This window comes from Gadus macrocephalus, chromosome 16 (assembly GCF_031168955.1).
Source record: "Gadus macrocephalus chromosome 16, ASM3116895v1".
NCBI classification, from domain to species: domain Eukaryota; kingdom Metazoa; phylum Chordata; class Actinopteri; order Gadiformes; family Gadidae; genus Gadus; species Gadus macrocephalus.
This window is the reverse complement of record NC_082397.1, coordinates 5979545-6001930: the sequence shown is the minus strand read 5'-3', so window position 1 is coordinate 6001930 and position 22386 is coordinate 5979545. Positions and strand designations below refer to the sequence as shown.

The window sequence follows — 22386 nt, the reverse complement described above, 5'->3', positions numbered from 1 at the left end:
CTTACACCAATGTGCTCCTAACAGTCTGTGAAGAACCAACCGTACGTCAGCTGATTAGCCGAAAAGACATTTGATAGAGAGCTGGTACCAGTCGGAGCCTGCTGCCGATGAAGTAGGGGCACACACACTCACAAATACACACTTACACAGACACACACACGTACACACCCACACACACACACACACACACACACACACACACACACACACACACACACACACACACACACACACACACACACACACACACACACACACACACACACACACACACACACACACACACACAAATGCAAGTATCCACACATAGGACTACACATGCACACAGACACTACAAGTAAACACATGCGCACAAGCAAGCATGCGCACACACACCCTGCACTGCTGTTATGTTTCAAATATAAAACCTGACAGATTCATAATCCCTGCATGGAGATTACTGACACCTTTTGGTGCGGGATGCTAACAAACTGTGGAAGGTTTTTCTCTCAAACACAAGAGTTAATGCTAAAAAGACATAAAACATCGATGAAAAGTTTCTATGCAAGGTCCGTAATCAATCCAAGCATGCCAATAGCATTCTCTGAGGCATCTTGACAACGTTTTTTTTGTTTGCTGTATTGAACTGTTGTGTTTCTTGTGGGGGGGGGGGGGGGGGGGGGGGGGGGGAGTTGGAACAGCACTGGGTGAAACCGTGAAGGTTTAAAGAAACCGCTCTTACACTTTACTGCACTCTCATTGGCTCCTGTCAGCTTGCATCTTTCAAAACCGGAGCGGTGGGTTTATGGGCGGAGTTTGTGTCGGTTGGTGTGACCTTAAGTAACACCTGTTTTACCTGAGTTTCCTCCTCTCAATGTCAGCAGTGAGGAAGCCCTCCAACTCTCAGCGTGCTGCTGGTCAGCGTGTGGTGAGTTAGGGGGCTTCCTGACTGCTTAGATGGCCCACAGCACGGCAGGTTAGTCTGGAACACCACAGTCCCAACCACCACATTCAAAGCACATTATTATAGAGCTGTCTTACAAGCAATTTCCGCAAGAATACAAGCAAATAACATTTGTTGGAAATGTGTATTAAAAAGGACTAAGAATTGCATTTGGAATGAAGACTCAATAAAGCTAATCACAACTAGCTTTGCTAGTTGGCTAGTTAGTTAGTTGACATAAATGTAAACACCAACAACTTTCAAGGATTTTGTAACCTATGGCAGGAATATGCATTCAATCCCATCCCATCCCTGAGGCACACCCCGGGGTTCTGGGTTTGAATACTGATGTACAGTCCGGTTCTGAAAAGGTTCTGGGTTCGAAATACTGATGCACAGTCAGGGCACCGGCGTTGTCCGTCTGTTTGAATGTTTGTGAGTCAACAAGGTTCTGAAACTATACTAAAGAACCGCCCCCTCCCACCAACCAAAGTTCACTGTTCCCGTTTCTGTCGACGTGATTGAGGGTTTCTTCACCCTGGTGTAATGCCCTGACTGACCATTGGCCGTGGCTGGGAGTCGTGTCTCTCTAAGTCCCTGTAAGCGTCTTTGAGACAAAGTGTCCAATGACTCAGTCGTTGGTGGTAAGAGAGCCGCAGCCCTGCGTGTGTCTGCTTGTGCCGCGCGGCGATGCACCTGCCGTGGGAGAGGAAACCAGTCCCACCGGTTTCTACACACTGCTACAGGTGTCTCAGCACGTACCAACACATGTGTGTTTGTTACCCGGTTGCAACAGATCATTCAAATGCATGACTTACAGATTGACCTCAGACCCTTAACCCCTCTGGCTGATCCAGAGACAGGGTCCAGACAGGAGGACCCCCCCTGTAGGTCCCGGTCCGGCTCGGAGGGACCACTAGGCCAGGGCCAGGGGGGACCTGTGGGATCTGCATGGTTCATAGATATGTTCGATTGCATTGGACCTCTATTTAAAAAATGGTAAAAAAAAACATCATCAAACACATCGGTGGCTTCTTCTCGGCTCACAGTCCCCAGAATCCTTTAGGGAGCTGTTTAATGTGAGACCAAATGAGGTCACAGCCGCATAGTTTCAGGGAACGACAACTGAAGACCTCACAAGGTGCCGGATGTGGACTTTGTGACTTTGTAAACATCTGAACCAAACGCTTCATTTGTCCTGCTTGCTTCCTTAAGTCTCACTAACCTTGTTCATAGTCAGGCTGTTAGTCTACACGTAGTTGATTAGAGGATTGAAAGACGCGTATTCACAAAAGCTCTCATATGTTCAAATGGAGGAAAAACACATAGGCTATGTACACCTGTCGTTTCCCCCCCCCCCCCCCCCCCCCATTGCCATAAATAGCTTCCTTTGTGTTTCACGGATATAGAAATGAATAACTGAAAAGCCCTGCGGGCAAAATTCTACAAAGGTGCCTGCGTCCAAATACAATGTGGCAATCCCTTGGTTACACCTCAACTGACACACAACCGGAATATTCCAGACCTTCAAATCCTCCATGCGCTATGCTTCTTGATCTCCAGTGTATTGCACAGCATGTGCAGTTTTACATAATTACTGTTCAAACACATTTAGGACAGATGTACGTCAGCAATGCAGTTCCTCCCGATCGCTTTGAGTCAAAAAACAATAGTACCAATAGTATTTGACAAACATAATTAAACAGCGTAACATTTGGATTGGATAGATTTGCGAAAATTAAATCAGACACAAACTAAAAGTGAAATGTAAATATCCTCACATCTCATCTCAGAGCTCTTTCAAACAAAGAAAACTCATGTCATCTGGAATCTAGTTGTATGATGTGTGTGCGTGTGTATGTTTGTGTGTGTGTGTGTGTGTGTTTTTATATCTGTGTGTGTGTGTGTGTGTGTGTGTGTGTGTGTATGTGTGTGTTTGATTGTTCCTGCGTTTGTGTGTGTGTTTGTTTATGTGTGTGTGTCTTCGTGTCACAACAGGTATGAGTCATGAGTCCTGACCCGTCGACAACTCCGACTTCCGAGTGAAACTGTGCCACCGTTTCCCCATAATGGCCCCCTGTGACACGCAGTGATGACATCACACACCAAACACAGACCTGAGTCTATTGCTCGTATTGAAACTGCCCACGCCTCGGATCCAATCGATAGACTTGTCTGTCATCAAAACACCCAATTATAGAATGAATCAAATTTATTTGAGCATGTTATCGGTTATTATTGGGACAGGGACGGTCCCTTGTTCCTCCCTTACCTTCCCCACTTTAAGGTTTCCCCTTACGTAAAATTGAAAGAATGTGAAAGTAACAAAAGTCTGAATTGAATTGTCATGTTTTACGAGATTGTCCAACAAACTCGATCAAAATACTGTAAGGACCCGTTGAAGGTCCCTTTGAGCCTCCTCTGCTCTGAACCTATCAGAGCGCGGTGACTGGTGTGTCTGATTTGGCCCTGTGTCTCGACTCGACGTGCTGGGAGTGAACCAGCCGGTTAAACCAACGAGGCGAGCCCCTGGGGTTGCAACGGTGCCTGTCCCTTACCAGCCTGCTCACACTTGTCCTCCTCCTAGCACCTCTCGGCTTTCACACGCTTTCTGAAGGTAAAACGTACAATGACCACCAGTTTACATGTGCCTCTGCACACAACGTTTTGACCCTATCAACATACCACACCGCAGTCGTTTTGGGTCGGCTCAGAATCACTAATCTGCGAGTGTGGGGTCTTTATGTGCCCTTTTAAACCTTTTAATGATTACTTTTTCACCCACAACGCACCATCAAATATCTAAAGTGAATACTATGAGTCAGCCAACTCCTGCGCCTCCATCTGTCTACCAGGCGAACCCCAAGGTCGGGGAACACTGACCTAAAGACAAAGACTGATCAGTTCACTGCATTGTCATGTACACAAGTGCACGAGTACAAGAGTGCACTAGTACACAAGTGCACTGATTTGCCTGGGACAATGCATTCTTGCAGTCACAGTTTCCTGTGCAGGTGACACGGAAAAAATACAAATTTCTCCAATTCTCATTATTAAATGATCCTGTACCAGTCACGTTGTATTATGAGTGTTGCGGCTCAAAGGTCCCTTCGGTGGACACCGGACATCAAGAGGCCTGCACACACACATGTGTGTGTGTTTTTTGTTATTCACTGTAACAGACAAGTGAAGAAGACAGTAGTCTTAGTGCGGCGTTGACGCAGCCATGGCGCCGCGAAGGAATCTCCACGCAGGAAGCTCTGATCCCCCCCCCCCACCCTATCTCCCTTCACTGCCTTAATTGTAGACATTCCTGTGTGATATACCCGCGCGTGGAACCCGATCGCCGCGTCGCTGGGCTCCGGTGGCTTTAATGAACCGCCGGGGGTAAAATAGAGCCATTCTTGTCCAAACGGCAGTTTCTGGCCCACAAACACTGCTCCCATTCAGGTCCTCAGACAATCTGATTCTCTTTAATTCTCTTTCCCCCCCCCCCCCCCCCCCCCGACCCTCAAACCACTCTCACTGGTCCTTTCGACGGTTTTCTTCTCTTTTCTTTCCCCTCTTCTTCACATCAGTCTAGCAACCGACATCACATCATTTATTTATTTTTACTTTGCTGTTGTGGAAACATCTCCTTGTGGTTCTCGCCTTGCTACAACTATGGACACCTGGCGAGAGTGAGCTGTCCTAGACACACGGCCTGAAGAGCACCCCCACACAAACACACACACACACACACACACACACACACACACGTGCGCGCACATACACTTACGCGTGTTCTTCACACAGCGGCTGCTCCAGGGATCGATTGAACATCTCACCTTAAGGTCAGGAGCGATCACTTTTACTTCTCTGTGCGGTTGTCATGTCTGCGTTCTCTGAGTACCCAGTGAGAGAGGGTAGGCTGTCTTGATGGGCTTAAATGCTCGTTTAATCGTGGTCTGTGGTTGTGTTTTGACCCTTAGAAGTGTGCTGAACAATGTTGAGCAAGTTGGGTGATCAAATATTATGTCATTTTAAGGTTGTGATCATTATGGTCAAAGTTATCGCTTCTTTGTAAACCCAATGTTGGCTTGCCTAGCACCTGCATTTCTTCTATTCGAACCTCCGCTTCTCTTTTGCTGGGATTTTATTAGTTTAGAAATTAGCTCAAGTAAAAGCGGAACAGTTTATATTTCTCTGAAAGAATAGATGGGAAAGAGGAACAGAGAGGAAAGGAAGAGGTTTGAATGGCATGATCGAAACGATGGTCAGATCTTCAGGAGAAAAAGGGAAATGACTGAAACGTTATTCAAGCCTTAACTTGACTGAACTAATTCACCCAGCGGTCTCATGTTTTTGACTGCATCACTCATTTAAAATAAACATTTAATGCATCAGACATTTTATATGACCGTCATGTGGATTTTTTTTTGCTCCTGTCTTAATCAAAGAATAATTCCACAACTTCAAACTGTATCTTTGTGAATAATACTAGGCCACCGTGTCATAAGGGCGTTATAGAATTCACAGCGATCTCAATTGCACAGTTTTCCATGAAAGTACCCTTTTCCTTGTGAACACAGGGGAATGCTTTCCTACAGCTGTGATTAAAGTACCGTACACGTTTTTAAACACTCCTATGTATTCCTATGTATGGTGACAAAGACAATAACGTGGCTAATCCAAAAGCACAAAGGAGTTACAAAATGGCGTACTACGATAATGGTTATATAATCCTGAGGGTGTGTCGAGGAGTTTGGGACGCCTCACTGAACCAAAGTAACGTGTGAGTCAGTGTTGTTAGCGGTATCACCTGAATCCGTTACGGTACAGGAGAAGACAAAACCTGGCATGATGACACATGCCCTGAGGGGGGGGGGGCTGGTACACACACGTCACAAAACAGCGTGACTGCGAGTGTGTGTGAGAGTGTGGGTATGTGTGCGTATCTGTGGGGGTGTGTGTGTTAAGCCCCACCTCGAGGTTAACAAATAAAAGACCCGTTCCAACCTTTTCCTAAACATTAACTCTCTGGAATCCTTTCAACCAGGACGTGGCTGATCTCACACACATTCACCGGTTTTCATTCTTTGCGAGGACAAATAACAAAAGCTTTCTAAAGGGATCATGGCAGCGGCCGGCTTGCAGATTCTGGGCATCGCCCTGGGCCTTATCGGCGTGATCGGGGCCATCGTTACGTGCGCCATCCCCATGTGGCGGGTGACCGCCTTCATCGGGCAGAACATCGTCACGGCGCAGACCACCAACGAGGGCATCTGGATGACCTGCGTGGTGCAGAGCACGGGCCAGATGCAGTGCAAGGTCTACGACTCCATGCTGGCTCTGAGCAGCGACCTGCAGGCGGCCCGCGCCCTCATGATCATCTCCATCCTCGTGGGCGTCATGGCCATCCTGCTGGCCGTGGCCGGAGGCAAGTGCACCAACTGCGTGGAGGACGAGGGCGCCAAGTCCAAGATCGCCATCGCGGCCGGCGTGATGTTCATTATCGCCGGCATCATGTGTCTGGTCCCCGTCTGCTGGACGGCCAGCACGGTGGTCAGAAACTTCTACAACCCCCTGGTGTTGGGCTCCCAGAAGAAGGAATTGGGCGCGGCGCTCTTCATCGGCTGGGGCGCGTCCGCCCTGCTCCTCGTGGGCGGGGCCTTGCTGTGCGCCAACTGCCCCCCCAAGGATAACTACACCGCCAAGTACTCGGGAGCCAGGTCCGGCGTGTCCAAGGACTACGTCTGAGAATCACGGAGGGAAAAACCCGGCCAGTTTTGAGGAAGACATGAGCCGAAAGGAGAGACTGAAACGGACTTGGAGAGAAAAAAAGGGAATTAAGTGTTGTGCCAAATCTGCTGTGTGTTGTGTGTGCGATGGGAAGTGTGATCTTCGCATGGCGTGTTTTAGCAGTGTATTTCAAGTGTAGTTGGACCATTGTATGCTGAGCTCCGAAGACAAATGAGGGATCAGGGTGATGTTCTGTATCGGAGATCGAGTGACGAGAATTATCGCCCAAACAACCGAGTCGAGTAAAGGAGTGCGGTTATGTGACACACACGAGACCCACCAATTTCAAATGTTCATTGCTGAGTTTCTACTGTGTCTGCTTTGAAATATTTCAATCATGTTGTTTTTTTTTTATATAAGTCGTTTGTGCACATACTGGGGTCACAAAAGTGTAAATAAATAATTATTTTTTAAACTTCAATGTCTTCTTTGCTTTCTGAGTAAATGCAACACAGTTAAAGGTGCAAATAGTCAAATAGTGTGTGTCAACTGCCCCCCCACAAGGACAACTACACCGCCAGGTACTCTGGCTCCCTTGGAAAAAAAGGATTGTGCCAATCTGCTGTGTGTGTGTTGTGTGTGTGTTGTGTGTGTGTTGTGAGGTGTGTTGTGTCTGTGTTGTGTGTGTGTTGTGTGTGTGTTGTGTGTGTGTTGTGTGTGTGTTGTGAGGTGTGTTGTGTGTGTGTTGTGTGTGTGTTGTGAGGTGTGTTGTACGCATGGCATGTTTGAGCACAAAAGTATAAATAAAGAATTATTTTTTAAACATCAATGTCTTATTTGCTTTCTGAGTAAATGCAACACAGTTGAACTTCTTAAAGTTTAGCTGTCTCATAAGGAAACTTCATGAGAATTTAGATATAGCATCATATTTTATCTTTGCATTCTAGTATTCAGTTGACTAATATTTATGTCGATTTTGTAGATGTAACAGTGCAAGTAGTCATGAATACAGCAGATGCATTGTTTTCTAAAGGAAGAAGCAAAGAAAACTGTACTATTGCTGAGTAAAACAGCTTCTAAATATTTACTCTCAAACTCGAAAAGACACAAACACAATTGTAAGAAAGAATGTGTATTGGAGTAAACAGCAAAACGTCAAGAATTCCTTGAACGGACCCAAACCTAAATGACCTCTTACAATGTTGGCTGAATATGGCATACATGCAGTCGTCTGGCCTGCATTTTTACCCGATTGACCTAAATTAAAAGTGAGGCTGAAAATATTCCAATAACCACATCAATTCAACTGCAGCACAAATGGGCGCAGCTGGCTCAATCTCACAACACACACAATGTCTGCGAGGTTCAGGTTGCTGATGTCACCCGGCACCACCCCAGCCTCCACCTGCTGTGGTCTGCTCTGTGTTGTACGTAACTTACACAATAGGTGGAGATACCTGATGTGCCCCATAGAGGGACTGGATAGCTCTTCCTCTTGGCAAAATGTATGTATGCTGTATCGGACATCTGTATGTCATGCTTTAAATCTTACACCTGGGAGAACTCTGGAAGACTTTAACCAAAATGACAGTTTTGCATGAAAGTGTAAAAACATTTCAATGCAAAATATGGTTAAATCTATGACCTGGGTGATTTCTGCCAAAGCCAACCGAGATATATTAACACCATTGTTACGGCTTTTGCGTCACTGTTCTTTACATATTCTTTCTCCACCAAGTGTCTTTACATGGTTGACTCGAGTTTGGATTGGATATTATTTCAGTGATACATTGTGTGTAACGTGTGAGTGGTGATTATATAAGTGATTGTATTCACCCAAAATACAGTTAAAGCATCTCAATTAAACTAAAAGATTCCTATTATTGTTTAAAAGAGGGAATGCCTTCCTTGTGTACCCGGACTTCCAAGGCACACTGAATGGTACACCAAGCACAAGATAAAAATGCCACTGCTTTGTCTGACCTTTCCGTCTCAGTAATCTATTAGGTTGGCTTTGTTGGCGGTCATTGGATCTCTGTTTGTGTGTAAACAAAGCATCCGGCCAATAGGAGTTGAGGATCGAGTTTTCAAATACCCTCATGTCTAGCTAGCTACCCCCATCTCCCACCTAGCATCTATAAAACCACTCCCAGTGTTTCCCCCACACGTCCTCTCTGCCAGGATCGCCGTGGACATCTGTGGTCGGATATTGCTCCCTCGGAAAGCCTCTCAGACCCCAACATGGTATCTCAGGGGATCCAGATCATGGGCTTCTCCCTGGCGCTGATTGGCTGGTTCCTGGTCATCATCGTGTGCGCCTTGCCCATGTGGAGCGTGACCGCCTTCATCGGCGCCAACATCGTGACGGCACAGACGATCTGGGAGGGCATGTGGATGACCTGCGTGGTGCAGAGCACGGGCCAGATGCAGTGCAAGGTCTACGACTCCATGCTGGCTCTGTCCCAGGACCTGCAGGCGGCCCGCGCCATGGTGGTTATCTCCATCTTCCTCGGCGTCATCGGCACCTTCCTCTTCGTCGCCGGCGGGAAGTGCACCACGTGCATCGCTGAGGAGCGCTCCAAGGCCAAGGCGTGCATCGCCGCCGGGGTCCTGTTCATCGCGGCGGGCCTGCTCTGCCTCATCCCCGTGTCGTGGTCGGCCAACACCATCGTTAGGAACTTCTACAGCCCGGCGATTCTGAACAGCCAGAGGCGCGAGCTGGGGGCGGCGCTGTACATAGGGTGGGGCGCGGGCGTCATGTTGGTGCTGGGAGGGGCGCTTCTGTGCTGGAACTGCCCGGCCAAGGATGAGGTGCCAAAGTACAGCCCCAGATACCTGCCCCCCCAGTCCAGATCCTCGTCCCGAGAATACGTCTAGGGCACGGCGATGGCACATCCAGGTTCGGTTCCAGGAACCGGGTTTTAGGCTTTGGGCGCAGAAGCAATGGTTTCACAGAGGTGGATTTTGAGTCCTGCAATCCTGAATCAGTAACACTTGAGAAGAGAAGACCTGGAATTTTGGATGTTCAACAGGCCTGGTCGTCGCTGACTTAGCACTTGCGCACGGTTGAGTCGTTATACATTTTGATTGCGACATGCATGTGGTTTTTATATTCAACAGAAAGATAGCAATATACGGCGAAGATACAATCCTTGATTACATTGTTGTCAATGCCTTTATCAATCAATATTCATGACCATCTGTTAAGGAGATGTTTGATTCCCAGCTGAGAGGATTTGTGCAGGGAGGAGCTTGTATGTTCTGGTTGCATGAGTGCTCTTCGCTCCTCGCCTGATTGCAGAAACTAATTAGCCTTTGTGATTCGGACCGGTGTCCCATTCAAGGGGTCAGCCTGCCTTACCCCCCCCCCCCCTCCATAAACCCCCTGATTAGATCCCAAACTGGGAGGGGAAATCAAAACCAATGAATAGACGAAAGGGAAGATTTGTTGATTGATGATGTCATATTCATAGTTTGTTGTTGTTTGACAAACGTTACAAACAAAAGACAAAAAAATCTTTCCAATATTTTTTCTATTTTCTCTAAAGTTTCTAAAGGATAGTAAAATAGTTATACCCTCACCCTAACCCATCATCAATTTGTTAGATTGATGAACTCAACATAAAACGTCTGTTGTTCTCCAAAACAAACCTTTAAACCGAAAAACTAAAAATGTCTTTCAAGTTAGTGTAGCATAGTAGAAACGGTTGTTTCCATTGTGTTTTCATGTTTAAAATGTTTTTCTCCAAGCTGTTTTGCTAGTGTTGTAACTGTAAATAAACCTTAACAATGAGTGTGAGGACTGAAAACATATCTACTTACAAGTACCATGAAGAACAAGAAAATCCCGTTGTACACTGTTCAATGGCTGGAAGGTTATGTTTCAAATTCATTTATAAATAATAAATGAATTATTAAAATGTTGTTTGTTTAAATGTTTATCTGTCGGTTATTAAATATCTTACACAATTTATCCTTTCAAAATAGTGTTCTTCAACAGCAAAATGCAAGCAAATCAAATAATTAAATAATACAGACACTTTAAACCTAGCTTAGTGTGCTTGTGCTTTCCTTGTACTTCCTGCTATTGAATTTTTTTTATATATTGTCACCTAAAAAATGGAAAGTATTCAGGACAAAATGGCTTCCCGTAGATTCCATCTCAAAATCTGGTCAGACAAGAAACTCCCGGTCCTATAGTTGTAAACATTCTTCTTTCAGAACATCAAGAAGGGTTATAAGATTCAAACATTCTGGCACTCATTCCATCTACGGCTAACAGCTGAAACACAATATATTTAATCAGCAACTAGTACTAGAGATTGATTTACTATATTTTGTACTATATTTCCTCATCATTGATGGGATGGGAGGTCGTTGACTGTTGTTTTGATCGGAGTCAAGACGGATCCACAACAAATGTAAATCTCATCAGTTAAGCCCTCTGTGAGAAAGTGGACCAAAATGGAGGTACTTATAATGGACGGCCATCGTTAGGGTCACGACCGGTTTCAGGTGGGAGGTACCATTCGCTCTTAAGACCAAGACAATGCACTGCAAGCTCCACCTCCGTCTTGTATGTTGCTGCCAATCAAGAGAAAGAAAAGAGTGAGAGAGCGAGAGAGAGAGAGAGACAGAGAGAGAGAGAGAGAGAGAGAGAGAGAGAGAGAGAGAGAGGGGGAGACCAACAGAGAGAAAGAGGAATCTTGTTATGCAGGAACAACTCACCTGATGACAACACACCCTGTACTCCTGGCCATTCTGAGACAAGCCCTCGCCGAGGACACTGCGACACTTCAACACATCCCCAGCACCGCGGAGCACCTGGACCGAGGTCCCTGAACCAGACGCCTCTACCCAGACACCGCCCCCTCCGCCATGGGGAGGATAGGAAAGGAAGTGGCCGGCCAGGTGGTGAGCTTCATCGGCCTGTCCTTGGTGGCGGTCACCTGTGGCATCCCCATGTGGAGGACCACGTCGTTTATCGGCGCCAACATCGTGACGGGGCAGACCATCTGGGACGGCCTGTGGATGAACTGCGTCCAGCAGAGCACGGGCCAGATGCAGTGCAGGCTCAGCGAGAATGTGATCCAGCTCAGCGCGGACCTGCAGGCCGCCAGGGCCCTGGTCATCATCTCCCTCATCGCCGGCTTCATCGGCTTCATGCTCACCTTCGTCGGGGCCAAGTGCATGGGCTGCCTGGAGACCGACGCGTCCAGGTCCAAGGTGGTGATCCTGGGCGGCTGCCTCATCATCTTCTCAGCCATCCTGGTCCTCATCCCCGTGTGCTGGTCTGCCGCCATCACCGTCGCAGACTACCGGAACCCCCTGACCATCGAGACTCAGAGGAGGGAGATCGGCGCGTCCATCTACATCGGCTGGGCGGCCGCGGCGTTGCTTCTGGTCGGAGGCATCACTCTCACGACCTCCTGCCCGCCGCAGAAGAAGATGTACGGATACCCGGGCTACGGACCCCCACCGATGTACCCCTACCCGGGGGCACCGATGCCCAATCCTGGCAACTATGGGCCGGTCTACGCGCCGCCGTCGAGGGTCTATTCTGGAACAGGCTCCTACGGGCCGAGCAAACCTTATGGAGCCCCCACAGTGAACTCTGGCACACAGTACCTGTAACAGGGCTGACATGGCCTTGTAAAAATACTCTGTGAATTAAGACTTTTAATCTGATCGTTAACCAGGAAGCCGTGTGGCTGCTGCTCTGCTAAGGTGGCAGAGAAATTTAGAGACGTCATATTGAAATATCTGCATGAGACTGAGACTGTGGAATCGGTGATGTGATTATTTTGAAACGTAATTATTGCGAACCTTTGATCATTTTTGAAGTCCTTGAAAAGAATTTCCTCATCGATAGGATGAGTAATGTTTACCAAACGTTGTCTTCTTTTGCATCAGGAGATGAGATTGGAAACAGTTTGACTTGTGATCTAATGGCACTGTATATATTGTTGTAACATATCAAAAACAATTTAAAGAAAACAATTTTCCTGTGCAAAGAAACATTTGTGAAGTGTGAGTGTTTTATCCAATAAAATAAACGTGAAAATATGAATCTCAAATCTGTTCCATTCCATTTATTTATGTATTCATTTCATTGTAAAATTATAAAATATTAAAAAGAAAATGATCATTCGAAAATATTTAATTTAACACCTATTTGATGATAGTAATAATACGTTTAATGTATAAGGCTATATAAAATGTCAATTATAAAAAAAAAAGCATACAAAACAAATAACACAAGTGGCTCAGAGAGGTGAAAAACTTAAAAAATATAAAATGTTGAAAACATCACAAACATTAAAAACTAAAAATATAAAATAAAATAAAAGCCTAGTTTGTTGATTCAGAATCCCCTGTGTGTCAGTTATCTGAACTTAACCCGTACCGGGCTTTCGGTGTTTCGGCACACCACGTCCGCCACACCTTGACCAGTTCCCTTTTTGGAGCGGAAGCAATGGCCGAAACCTGCACTGCCAGTTCCCCTATCCATCAGCCAACCGTCCGGTGGAAATGTTTCAAGTAACCAATTCCGGAGCTGATCCCGATCTCATCGAAACCACCCCCTTTGGTATGCTAATTATGAGAAAAATCTGGCGGGGCAGAAAACAACCTGGGTTTCAGGTCAACGCAAAGGGACATTGGCTCCGCCTACTCAGAGAAGACGCCTTTAAAAGGGATACAAAAGTCTCACCTTGCACTCACAACTCAGCTTGACAACCTTGCAGGACTCACCTTAACCCTACAAGGCTCCCATATCTGCTCCTGCGTCCATTCAACCTACCAGCCCACCAACCGGACGATCAACCATGGTGTCAATGGGACGCCAAATGCTTGGCTTCTGCCTGGCCATCATCGGCGCGATCGGGACCATCATCGTCTGCGCTCTGCCCATGTGGAAGGTGACCGCCTTCATCGGGGCCAACATCATCACGGCGCAGGTCATCTGGGAGGGCCTGTGGATGAACTGCGTGGTCCAGAGCACGGGGCAGATGCAGTGCAAGATCTACGACTCGCTGCTGCAGCTGCCGCAGGACCTGCAGGCCGCCAGAGCGCTGGTGGTCGTCTCCATCATCGCCGGGGCCTTCGGGGTGCTCCTGGGCATCGCCGGGGGCAAGTGCACCAACTTTGTGGAGGAAGAGCGGGCCAAGTCCAGGGTGGCCATCGCCGCCGGGGTCATCTTCATCATCGCCGGCGTGCTCGTCCTCATTCCCGTGAGCTGGTCGGCCAACACCATCATCCAGAACTTTTACAACCCCATCCTCACCAACCCTCAGCGGAGGGAGATGGGGGCCGCGCTGTACATCGGCTGGGCCTGCGCCGGCCTGCTGATCCTGGGAGGGGCCCTTCTTTGCAGCTCCTGCCCCCCCAAAGAGGACGCGCCGGAGTACCCAGTGAAGTACTCCCAGGCCCGATCCAACGCCACCAGCCGGGCCTACGTCTAAGGACGCCGCGCTTAAAGACGATTCAGAGAAGCTATTTAATTAAGATATATACACCTTCGTGACCTTTGTGGCTCTGGAACAGGTCCAGGACAACACTGATCTTTCAAAATGGGACGTGTGATTTCCAATTTTTTAAGTCACTTTCTCTGTGACGAAAGAGAATGTTTGTTCAGAGGACGACGCAACTGTTGGAGGATTGATCGGGGCCCCAAAAGGGTGGGAAACCCAACCGACTGCGACGAGAGCCATGCTATGCTGTGTACTGAATATACAATACACACATGTTGGAGTTGTTTGATTTTAAAACCAACGTCTGTGACAACTGTGATGAAGAAATTGTCTTTCTTTGGTTAAGAATTGTATGTACATATTGTTTGACTTTTACTAATGTTAGATTGTTATCATTCACAAGTCCATTGTGTTTTGTATACGTGCATATCATACTGTTTATTTTTTATTAAAAAATCATTCATTCACCCAATTTTGGTTGCCTGTTTGGTCTGTCTTATCATTTGCTGTGAAAGTCTTACCATTACACAAGTGCCAGTTAATTTTCATTAATATCTTAAAATATTGATTCACTAGTCTCCAGAAAGGTTGATCTCAGTATTTTACCTCTTTCACCTCTAAAATTAAGCTGGTCATGCTCATTCAAAGACCTGCCTTTGAATCAGCAGGATTTCAATCTGACTCCACAAACGACCTAGCTGCTCAGTGTGAGAAGGAAGTTACACCAGAGTAATGTATTTATGTACATTTTTGTATGTTTAGACAACAACTTCGTTGATTCATGATCAGAACCAAGTTACTGAACCGTTCCTTACTGTGGAATGTCCACCTGGCATTCACTAAATAAAGTGACGATTGTGAATACAAGTTCAGCTTTACAACTCTCTTCTAAACAACAATTACAAATGTCTTAACAAGGAACAACGTAGTGAGGATGTATATAGTATTTAGCAATCACAAAAAACACACTGGTTTATGTTAGTCAAAGCTGTGGAGAAAAGGAGACAGGAGTGCAACAGATCTCATGTCATATGGCTCGTCTTCTCCTTTCATGGGAGAAAAAACAAAAAAAACGGAAGGAGAATGTTCCCAAACCAGTCCGGGCTCACTGGGTGACCCTGTAGAGGTGTGCCCGTGGATAACGTCAAAACCCTGCTACGCAAACAACACAGTTTCACTGTAGTTCAGAACATCAATGATTCAGAATGTAGAAGGAAAGGTGGATGGTTGTGTACATCTGGATGTTCATCGATTATTGTTTACATCTTTCCCATGAAATCGTTTTTTCAGTTAAAAAACGTTTATTTGTTTACAATTATTGACCTCTCTCACAACTCCCTACTCTCTGTAATGGCCGCTTGGGTGGTGAAAGGTGGGGAATGTCTCCTCCCTGCCGTTCATTCAACCGAAGCCCAACCTATCTTCTTTCCTAGTATGGCGTTTCCTGGCGTTTTTCAAGACACTCTGTATCATCTTGGCTCGGAAACTCCATTGTGTTCTCACTGAATTACTCGCTCATTCCTAATTGCTCGCATAATGACTCCAGCTATAACCTTAGTATTCTTTTTTGTTTGCGACATGGTTTCCACGACAATATGTTTTTTTTTCCCTGTACCACACTTTGGCCTGCTAGTGTTGGCCTATGTCGTCACCTCCTTGATTTATGACAAGGAGGCCAAAGTCAATGCTTATTTCTAACAGATCCCCCAGACCACTGCAGGGAAAACCCCTCCTGAGCAATCATCTCAGCCAGGGGGGTCCTCCCCACCCACGCAGATCCCCTTTCCACTGAGAAACATCAAAGACCCTGATGGAAGTGTTTGTTGTTTGGATGTTTGTACCTGACATATGGGAAAGTCGGTCTATCATCATGAGTTGCAGCTATTCATTGAGACAGACATGACAATAGCTGATTAGGTTTCTATTTAGATTGGCCACATGATCCATTTCACTGTGCACACATTAGTCCTACATTTTTTTCTGTGTTTGACACTTGGCACGTTTGATAAACTCAGCACAAGTCTATGAAAGTAAAGGAAGAACCAGTTCTCACCTGAAACAACACTCCTTTTGTTGTTAAAGAGATGATCTCACCGCTCATGTCAGCTTAAACTCTGGGCAAACACAATAAATGGTTGCTTGCTAGTTAGTAGGTTAGTTGGTTTGTTAGTTAGATGGTTCTTGGTTAGTAGTTAGTCAGCTATCTATCATATGAGTGTAAGAGGGTGAATCCATGTTTGTGAAACCTGGTATTCATTATGTTGAGAGATACGTATAAATAAAAGTGTTGATGTGCAGGAGAGAAATTATTGGAACATAGGCCTAGTCATCCAAAGTTCATAAAAAATGTGAAGCAATTCATGTCTGATAGATATATTCTTACAAACAGGGATTTGGTACACCCCAGCAGGTTGAATACCTGTTACTGAATGTCCATTTTTTGGTTTATTCGAAAGTTTTGGGTTTCTTTTTTTATTCAATTTGGGTTTACGGTGGGGAGAGTGGTCTGCTCTGTTGTGTAAACTTGTCTTATCAGGCGAAACCGGGAGCATTTGGATTGGTCATGTGATTCCGTTCTGGGAATGTAACGAAAAAACATCTCCAACCACGCCCAGCATTTCGGTTACAGCGAGGACGGTTTCTGTCGTCATTTTCCTTTACTTCTTTTTTTTTTTTTTTTTTTCAGTTAGTTCGTGTCGACTCTTGGATCGGAGTAAAATTGTGCGATTGAACAAAAAATCCTTTCACTTGACAACTTTCAACAACATTACAACCTATGAAACATACAATTTGTCATACTGATGAAAATACATTGATTTACGGTTTAGTTTTTAAGTACATCATTTGCATTTTCATGAAGAGCATTATTCTAGCGAAAATACTGTGTCTCTGATGGCACACTGACCCCTAGTGGCTCGTCTTTGACAAACTAACCAAACCTACACAAGATTTCCCAAGAGAAAGGCGTACCTTCAAAACATCTTGGGAAATTGTTGTTTCATTTATATTCAGGTTGAGAAATGATGCTCTATCTACAGTGTTTGGTGTCATGAAATGTACAATAGACACATTTAATGCCATTATATCAAGGCAAAGATAAATAAATACGTAAAAACTGCAGGGATATCATATTGTTTCCATTTGTGTTATTTCCAATGGCTGTTCCTGATTTGCTAAAAGGAGTCCCAGTAACAATGTAAATATTCATTGATTTATTTCCCCCTCTCTCTCTCTGTCTCCCTTCCTTCCCTCTCTCCTCCCAACGATCTCTCCTGCTCCCGCTTTCTCCCCCAACTCATTCTCTCCGTCTCCCTCCTCCATCTCTCCCTTCTTTTCCTCCCTCCCTCTACTCTCTCACCCTCCCCTCCTCTATCTCCCTCAGGAGTGACCTCCCCAAACCACCACCACCACCACCGCCACTACACCCACCTTCCCCAAACCACCACCACCACCACCACCACCACCACCACCACCACCGCCACTACACCCACCTTCCCCAAACCACCACCACCACCACCACCACCACCACCACCACCACCTCCACCACCACCACCTCCACCACCTCCACCACCACCACCTCCACCACCACCACCTCCACCTCCTCCAGCCACCCCCACCACCATGGGCCTGGAAGAGCTGGGCTTCACCCTGTCCATGCTGGGCGTGGCCGGCATCATTCTGATCTGCGGGCTGCCCATGTGGAAGGTGACGGCCTTCATCGGCACCCACCTGGTGGTCATGCAGGTGTTCTGGGAGGGCCTGTGGATGACGTGCGTCAGCGAGTACACGGGCCAGATGCAGTGCAAGATCTACGACGCCCTGCTGGACCTGGAGCCCGACCTGCAGGCCGCCAGGGGCCTGGTGTGCATCAGCCTGGTGCTGGGATGCCTGGCCTTCCTGCTCTTCCTGCTGGGGGCACGCTGCACCAACTGCCTGAGCCACGCGCGCGCTAAGGGCCGCGTGGTGGCGGCGGCGGGCCTGGCGTTCGCCCTGAGCGCGCTCGCCACCCTGGTGGCCGTGTCCTGGACGGCCAACGGCATCGTCAGGGACTTCCGCAACCCGCGCGTCCCCGACGTGCTGAAGAAGGAGCTGGGGGCCGCCATCTACATCGGCTGGGTGACCGGCGGCCTGCTGCTGTGCGGGGGGGCGCTGATGTGCAGCAGCTGCCCCCCGCCCGCTGCCAGGGCGGGGGGGGGTTCGGGCGGGTACAGGCGGGCGGCGCGGACCACGCACACCTCGCGCAGCGGCTACGCCTTCAAGAACTACGTGTGATAAATGGGGGTGGGGGGTGGGGAGGGGGGATTCTATTCGAACATCCATCATCGGCATTCCAGCCAAATTTTATATACATGGATCTGCTGAAATGTCTAAGATGCAGAAAATAAAATGGCAATGGAATGACAGAATTGGTTAAAGTAAGAGAAGGTGTTATTTGTATAGATGTCACGTTGATTTGACGGATTATAGTGTTTATTTGCTTTCCAAACCCCCTTATCACTTTCAGCCCACCTTTCCTTTGAAATAAACCCTCAAATCTTTCAGGTAACTAACCCGTGACAAACAATGAGCATGGGCTCATGGGAAATGTAGTTAGAACTCCCATAATGCCATCCCCTTTGCTTCAAACCTCAGCAGCCAATGCAGCATGTGTAATTTTGCATGGTTGTTCAAATTAGTATAACATACTCATAGAGGCCATTAGAAAAAACATAATGTTAGTATGACTTAGAGGGTTTTTTTGTGATTCACTTCAGGGAATTGCAAATAAAGGTTTAATAGAGCTGCTGTTGTTTTTGTGTTTTTTGTATTTGCATCAGTTGAAGATGTTTTGCATAACAATGGGAATCCGAAGGAGTGTCTGCGTGTCTTTCAGCTGAGTCACCGCACAAAGACTTCATGGAAACGTGAAGCGTCTCCTTCTATTTGAGGGAACGCTCCTCATTCTCCCGCTATATGAGGTTGTGGCGCTTCAACGTTAAAACAAAGCGCTCAGCCAGAAGCCCCAACACAGGCTCATCTTTGTTCCACTGCTGATCTCAACGGAGAGAGAGAGAGAGAGGATGAGATTGTTATAAAGGCAGAGCAGAGCAAACATGGGATTTCCCTACTGCTGTTCCACAGTCCCACCCATGTGGGCTAACTGGTTTTACAGCGAGTACATGCATGTAGCAGTGCTGTAACCAGCCCAGGCTCAAGGGAACACACACAAACACACACACACACACACACACACACACACACACACACACACACACACACACACACACACACACACACACACACACACACACACACACACACACACACACACACACACACACACCTGTGTGTTCTCTCTCTCCCTCCCCTCTCTCTCTCAAACAAACACACAAACACAGTCATGGCGATTCCTTTATGAGATATTGCGTCTAGGACGGATGAGACTTCTAAATCTGAAAAAGCACACAATAGCGAAATGATTACTTGTTTATGTATGCATACACAAGTCTCCTCTCCAGCAGAGTGAGGCCAGTATCCAACACCCTTTTAACACTGTTGCCACCTCAACACGTGCATTTGTCCACACATCATGTGAGGGAAATGTTGAGTTTTACTCATGTATATATATATATATATATATATATATATATATATATATATAGGGGGGTCCTTGTGACGGGTTCAGCTCAGGCAAAAGTTAAGCAAAGGGGAACTTACAAATGGGGGGGGGGGGGGGGGGGGGGGGGGGGCTAGATAACAAAACCTGAAGGAAACAAAGCTTGAATTATTACAACTAAACTAAATATGTTATATTTTCCATCACATCACACACACACACAAACTCAAAATCAGTGATTTGATCTAGACATGTCCAAACATGTCCAAACCTTGATCATCTCTGGTGTCCCCTCATCCCTTTCCCTGTGCGTTTCTTCAACACACATACACACACACACACACACACACACACACACGCACATGCACACATGCACGCACTCAGAGCTGCTGAATTTATTTCTTCCTCGCTACCTCTCCCTCTCTCTCTCTTTATCATCCTAACACACAGCCACACACACACACACACACACACACACACACACACACACACACACACACACACACACACACACACACACACACTGAAACACAGAACCCGCCCTCCGCTCTGAGCAGCTGTTTCTGGTTGGCAGCGCCGTGCCGGGAGCGAGGAATCAGCAGCAGCGGCGGCCCGGACGAGTCATGGATCGCTGGCTGGACCGGACCGCACTGGGCCTGGGCGTCACCGGTTGGCTGTGCAGCATCTTCACCCGCTGCCTGTCGCTCTGGAAGGTGAGCGGCACCGTTGACAACGTCACCGCCACCCTGCCCGCGTACTGGGACGGGGTGTGGTTGGATTGGGACCACTGGGACCTGGCGCATGACGGGAGTCTCCATTGCTCATTTTACCAGAGACTCATGTCGCTCTCTGGAAACTTCCGCACGTGGAGGGCGCTGGTCGGGGCTGCGATAGGAGCCGGCGCGTTCGCCGTGGCAGTGGGAACCGCGGGGATTGTGTGGTTCCCAACGCGTGGTCAGGTGAAGCTGGCGTCCGGAGCGCTCTTTGTTGTGTCCGGGATACTGTTGTTGGTTCCCATGGCCTGGACGTGTCACCACACCAGTCAGCCTCTAGAGGACGCCAAAGATCTGCAGCGCGACTGGGGCCCTGCGCTCTACCTCGGCTGGATCTCCTTTGCGTTGATGGTCGCCGGGGGCGCGTTTCTGCTAACCCGGTGCCCACGGTCTCAAGAGCCCGTTGGGTCGGTGCCGGTGACGAGCAGGTACCCGCAGCAGGAGGAGAGTGAAAACCCTCTGAGCACCATCCATAGAACAACGTTTACCAACAGCCAGTACAACAGGGCTCACTCTGAGCCCATCTGATGATTCAAGTATGTTCAACTCTATGGACTCTTATGGATAACCACACTAGGCCTACCTGTGGAATGAAAAGCAGACCCCGTTGTCCTTGTTTAAACAGCAGGAGAGGCCTAATGATGTCTGCATAATACAGCACAAGTCTGTTTTTGCCTATGTCAAACCGTTATTGTGCCTAATTGTTCATGGGTTACCGGAAATATGCCACTTCCTATACACGTTTAACATTCCAAACTACTTCCATGGGAATAACAATTATGTGTGATACTAAAATAGTTGGTAATATATCTATACTTTGTATGTGTGGGGGTAGCTGTCATGCATAGCATGTTGGTTTTAAATGTAATTTGCTCTTCTTAAGAGTAGGCCTATTCTCTTAAGTGTCATTATGATGCCATTATCCTAGCCTAATGGCATTTAAGATGAAGCCTTGCCATACACCGTGAGGTGCCTTATAATATGGAGTGAGATGTTCAAGCTGTATGTTAAATTCAATGGAAATATTGTACATGCGCTTTTGGGAGTTTACTTAGAATGCTGTTTACATGTAATATACCAAACCTGATTAATATATTGTGTGGCCTTGTCCTAAATATGGTTCCAGAGTAATATTAGCTTTTTTACAGCTGCCATACAAAGTTTAAATAAGAGTGGCAAACACTACAGTGTGAAACAGGGTGTCTGGTATAAGTGGAGGATTGATGGTTCAACACTCAGGACCTCCAAGTGGGAAGAGTCCTTGTGCTAATGCTTACCCCCAAATAACCCAACCTCCAGCATTTGTTTTGAGCAGGGATTAGTGAATGAATGTCCTCTGGTCTTGCTGGTGTGCTAACAGGTAACAGGGCTAATCTTACATTGAGCTATCACTGTGTTGTTGGGTCTCTCTCTCTCTCTCTCTGTGGAATTAAACTTGACATGAAACGTGTGGGTGTCTCTTTCTCAATGCTGGTGTCCCCGGATGTTCAAAGCCTTGTCGTATCATAGGATATAGCCACCGGTTCTGAAATTCTAAATGTGTGAACACCATATTTGAAGGCTTTAAATAGGACTTCAAATAAGAAGGTATCTCACACTGGATACAATATGTGATGGAAAGTAAAATATTCATATTATCCCTATTAGATGAGTGGAAGAATATTAACACCAATAATTATGCAAATAAGCTATTTTCAGTTTTTAAGTAAAATTTTCTTTGCCATGTTATATTATCCTCACAGGGTGATGCAGGTTGCTGGTGCACACTTGGGTTTCAAGAATGTTTGGTTGTGACCTGGTCCTAGGTGTGTTGGTTGGGAAAAGCACAACATTTGACCGCTAACACTATCACTTCACTGCAAACCGATCATTTATACTGGATTTATGTTTTGTTTTGTTAAA

At 46.8% G+C, this 22386-nt stretch overlaps 5 protein-coding genes across 5 annotated transcripts; all 5 read left to right on the top strand.

Annotated features, from left to right (window-relative positions):
* Positions 1-5912: 5912 nt before the first annotated feature.
* Positions 5913-6802, top strand: LOC132474541 (claudin-4-like). Its single transcript, XM_060075304.1, has one exon. It carries the CDS (start codon positions 6038-6040, stop codon positions 6659-6661), a length of 624 nt encoding a protein of 207 aa, XP_059931287.1. The 5' UTR covers positions 5913-6037; the 3' UTR covers positions 6662-6802.
* Positions 6803-8791: 1989 nt separating this feature from the next.
* On the top strand, positions 8792-10567 carry LOC132474540 (claudin-4-like). Its single transcript, XM_060075303.1, has one exon. The coding sequence runs from the start codon at positions 8885-8887 to the stop codon at positions 9518-9520; it is 636 nt and encodes a 211-aa protein (XP_059931286.1). The 5' UTR covers positions 8792-8884; the 3' UTR covers positions 9521-10567.
* Positions 10568-11294: 727 nt separating this feature from the next.
* Positions 11295-12720, top strand: LOC132474618 (claudin-4-like). The gene has a single exon (XM_060075411.1). It carries the CDS (start codon positions 11522-11524, stop codon positions 12275-12277), a length of 756 nt encoding a protein of 251 aa, XP_059931394.1. The 5' UTR covers positions 11295-11521; the 3' UTR covers positions 12278-12720.
* A 627-nt stretch (positions 12721-13347) lies between these two features.
* cldne (claudin e) lies at positions 13348-14587 on the top strand. The gene has a single exon (XM_060075306.1). The coding sequence runs from the start codon at positions 13471-13473 to the stop codon at positions 14104-14106; it is 636 nt and encodes a 211-aa protein (XP_059931289.1). The 5' UTR covers positions 13348-13470; the 3' UTR covers positions 14107-14587.
* Positions 14588-17700: 3113 nt separating this feature from the next.
* LOC132474968 (uncharacterized) lies at positions 17701-21934 on the top strand. The gene is made up of 2 exons (XM_060075908.1): positions 17701-18381; positions 20242-21934. The coding sequence occupies exons 1-2, from the start codon at positions 17737-17739 to the stop codon at positions 21010-21012; spliced, it is 1416 nt and encodes a 471-aa protein (XP_059931891.1). The 5' UTR covers positions 17701-17736; the 3' UTR covers positions 21013-21934.
* Positions 21935-22386: the final 452 nt, after the last annotated feature.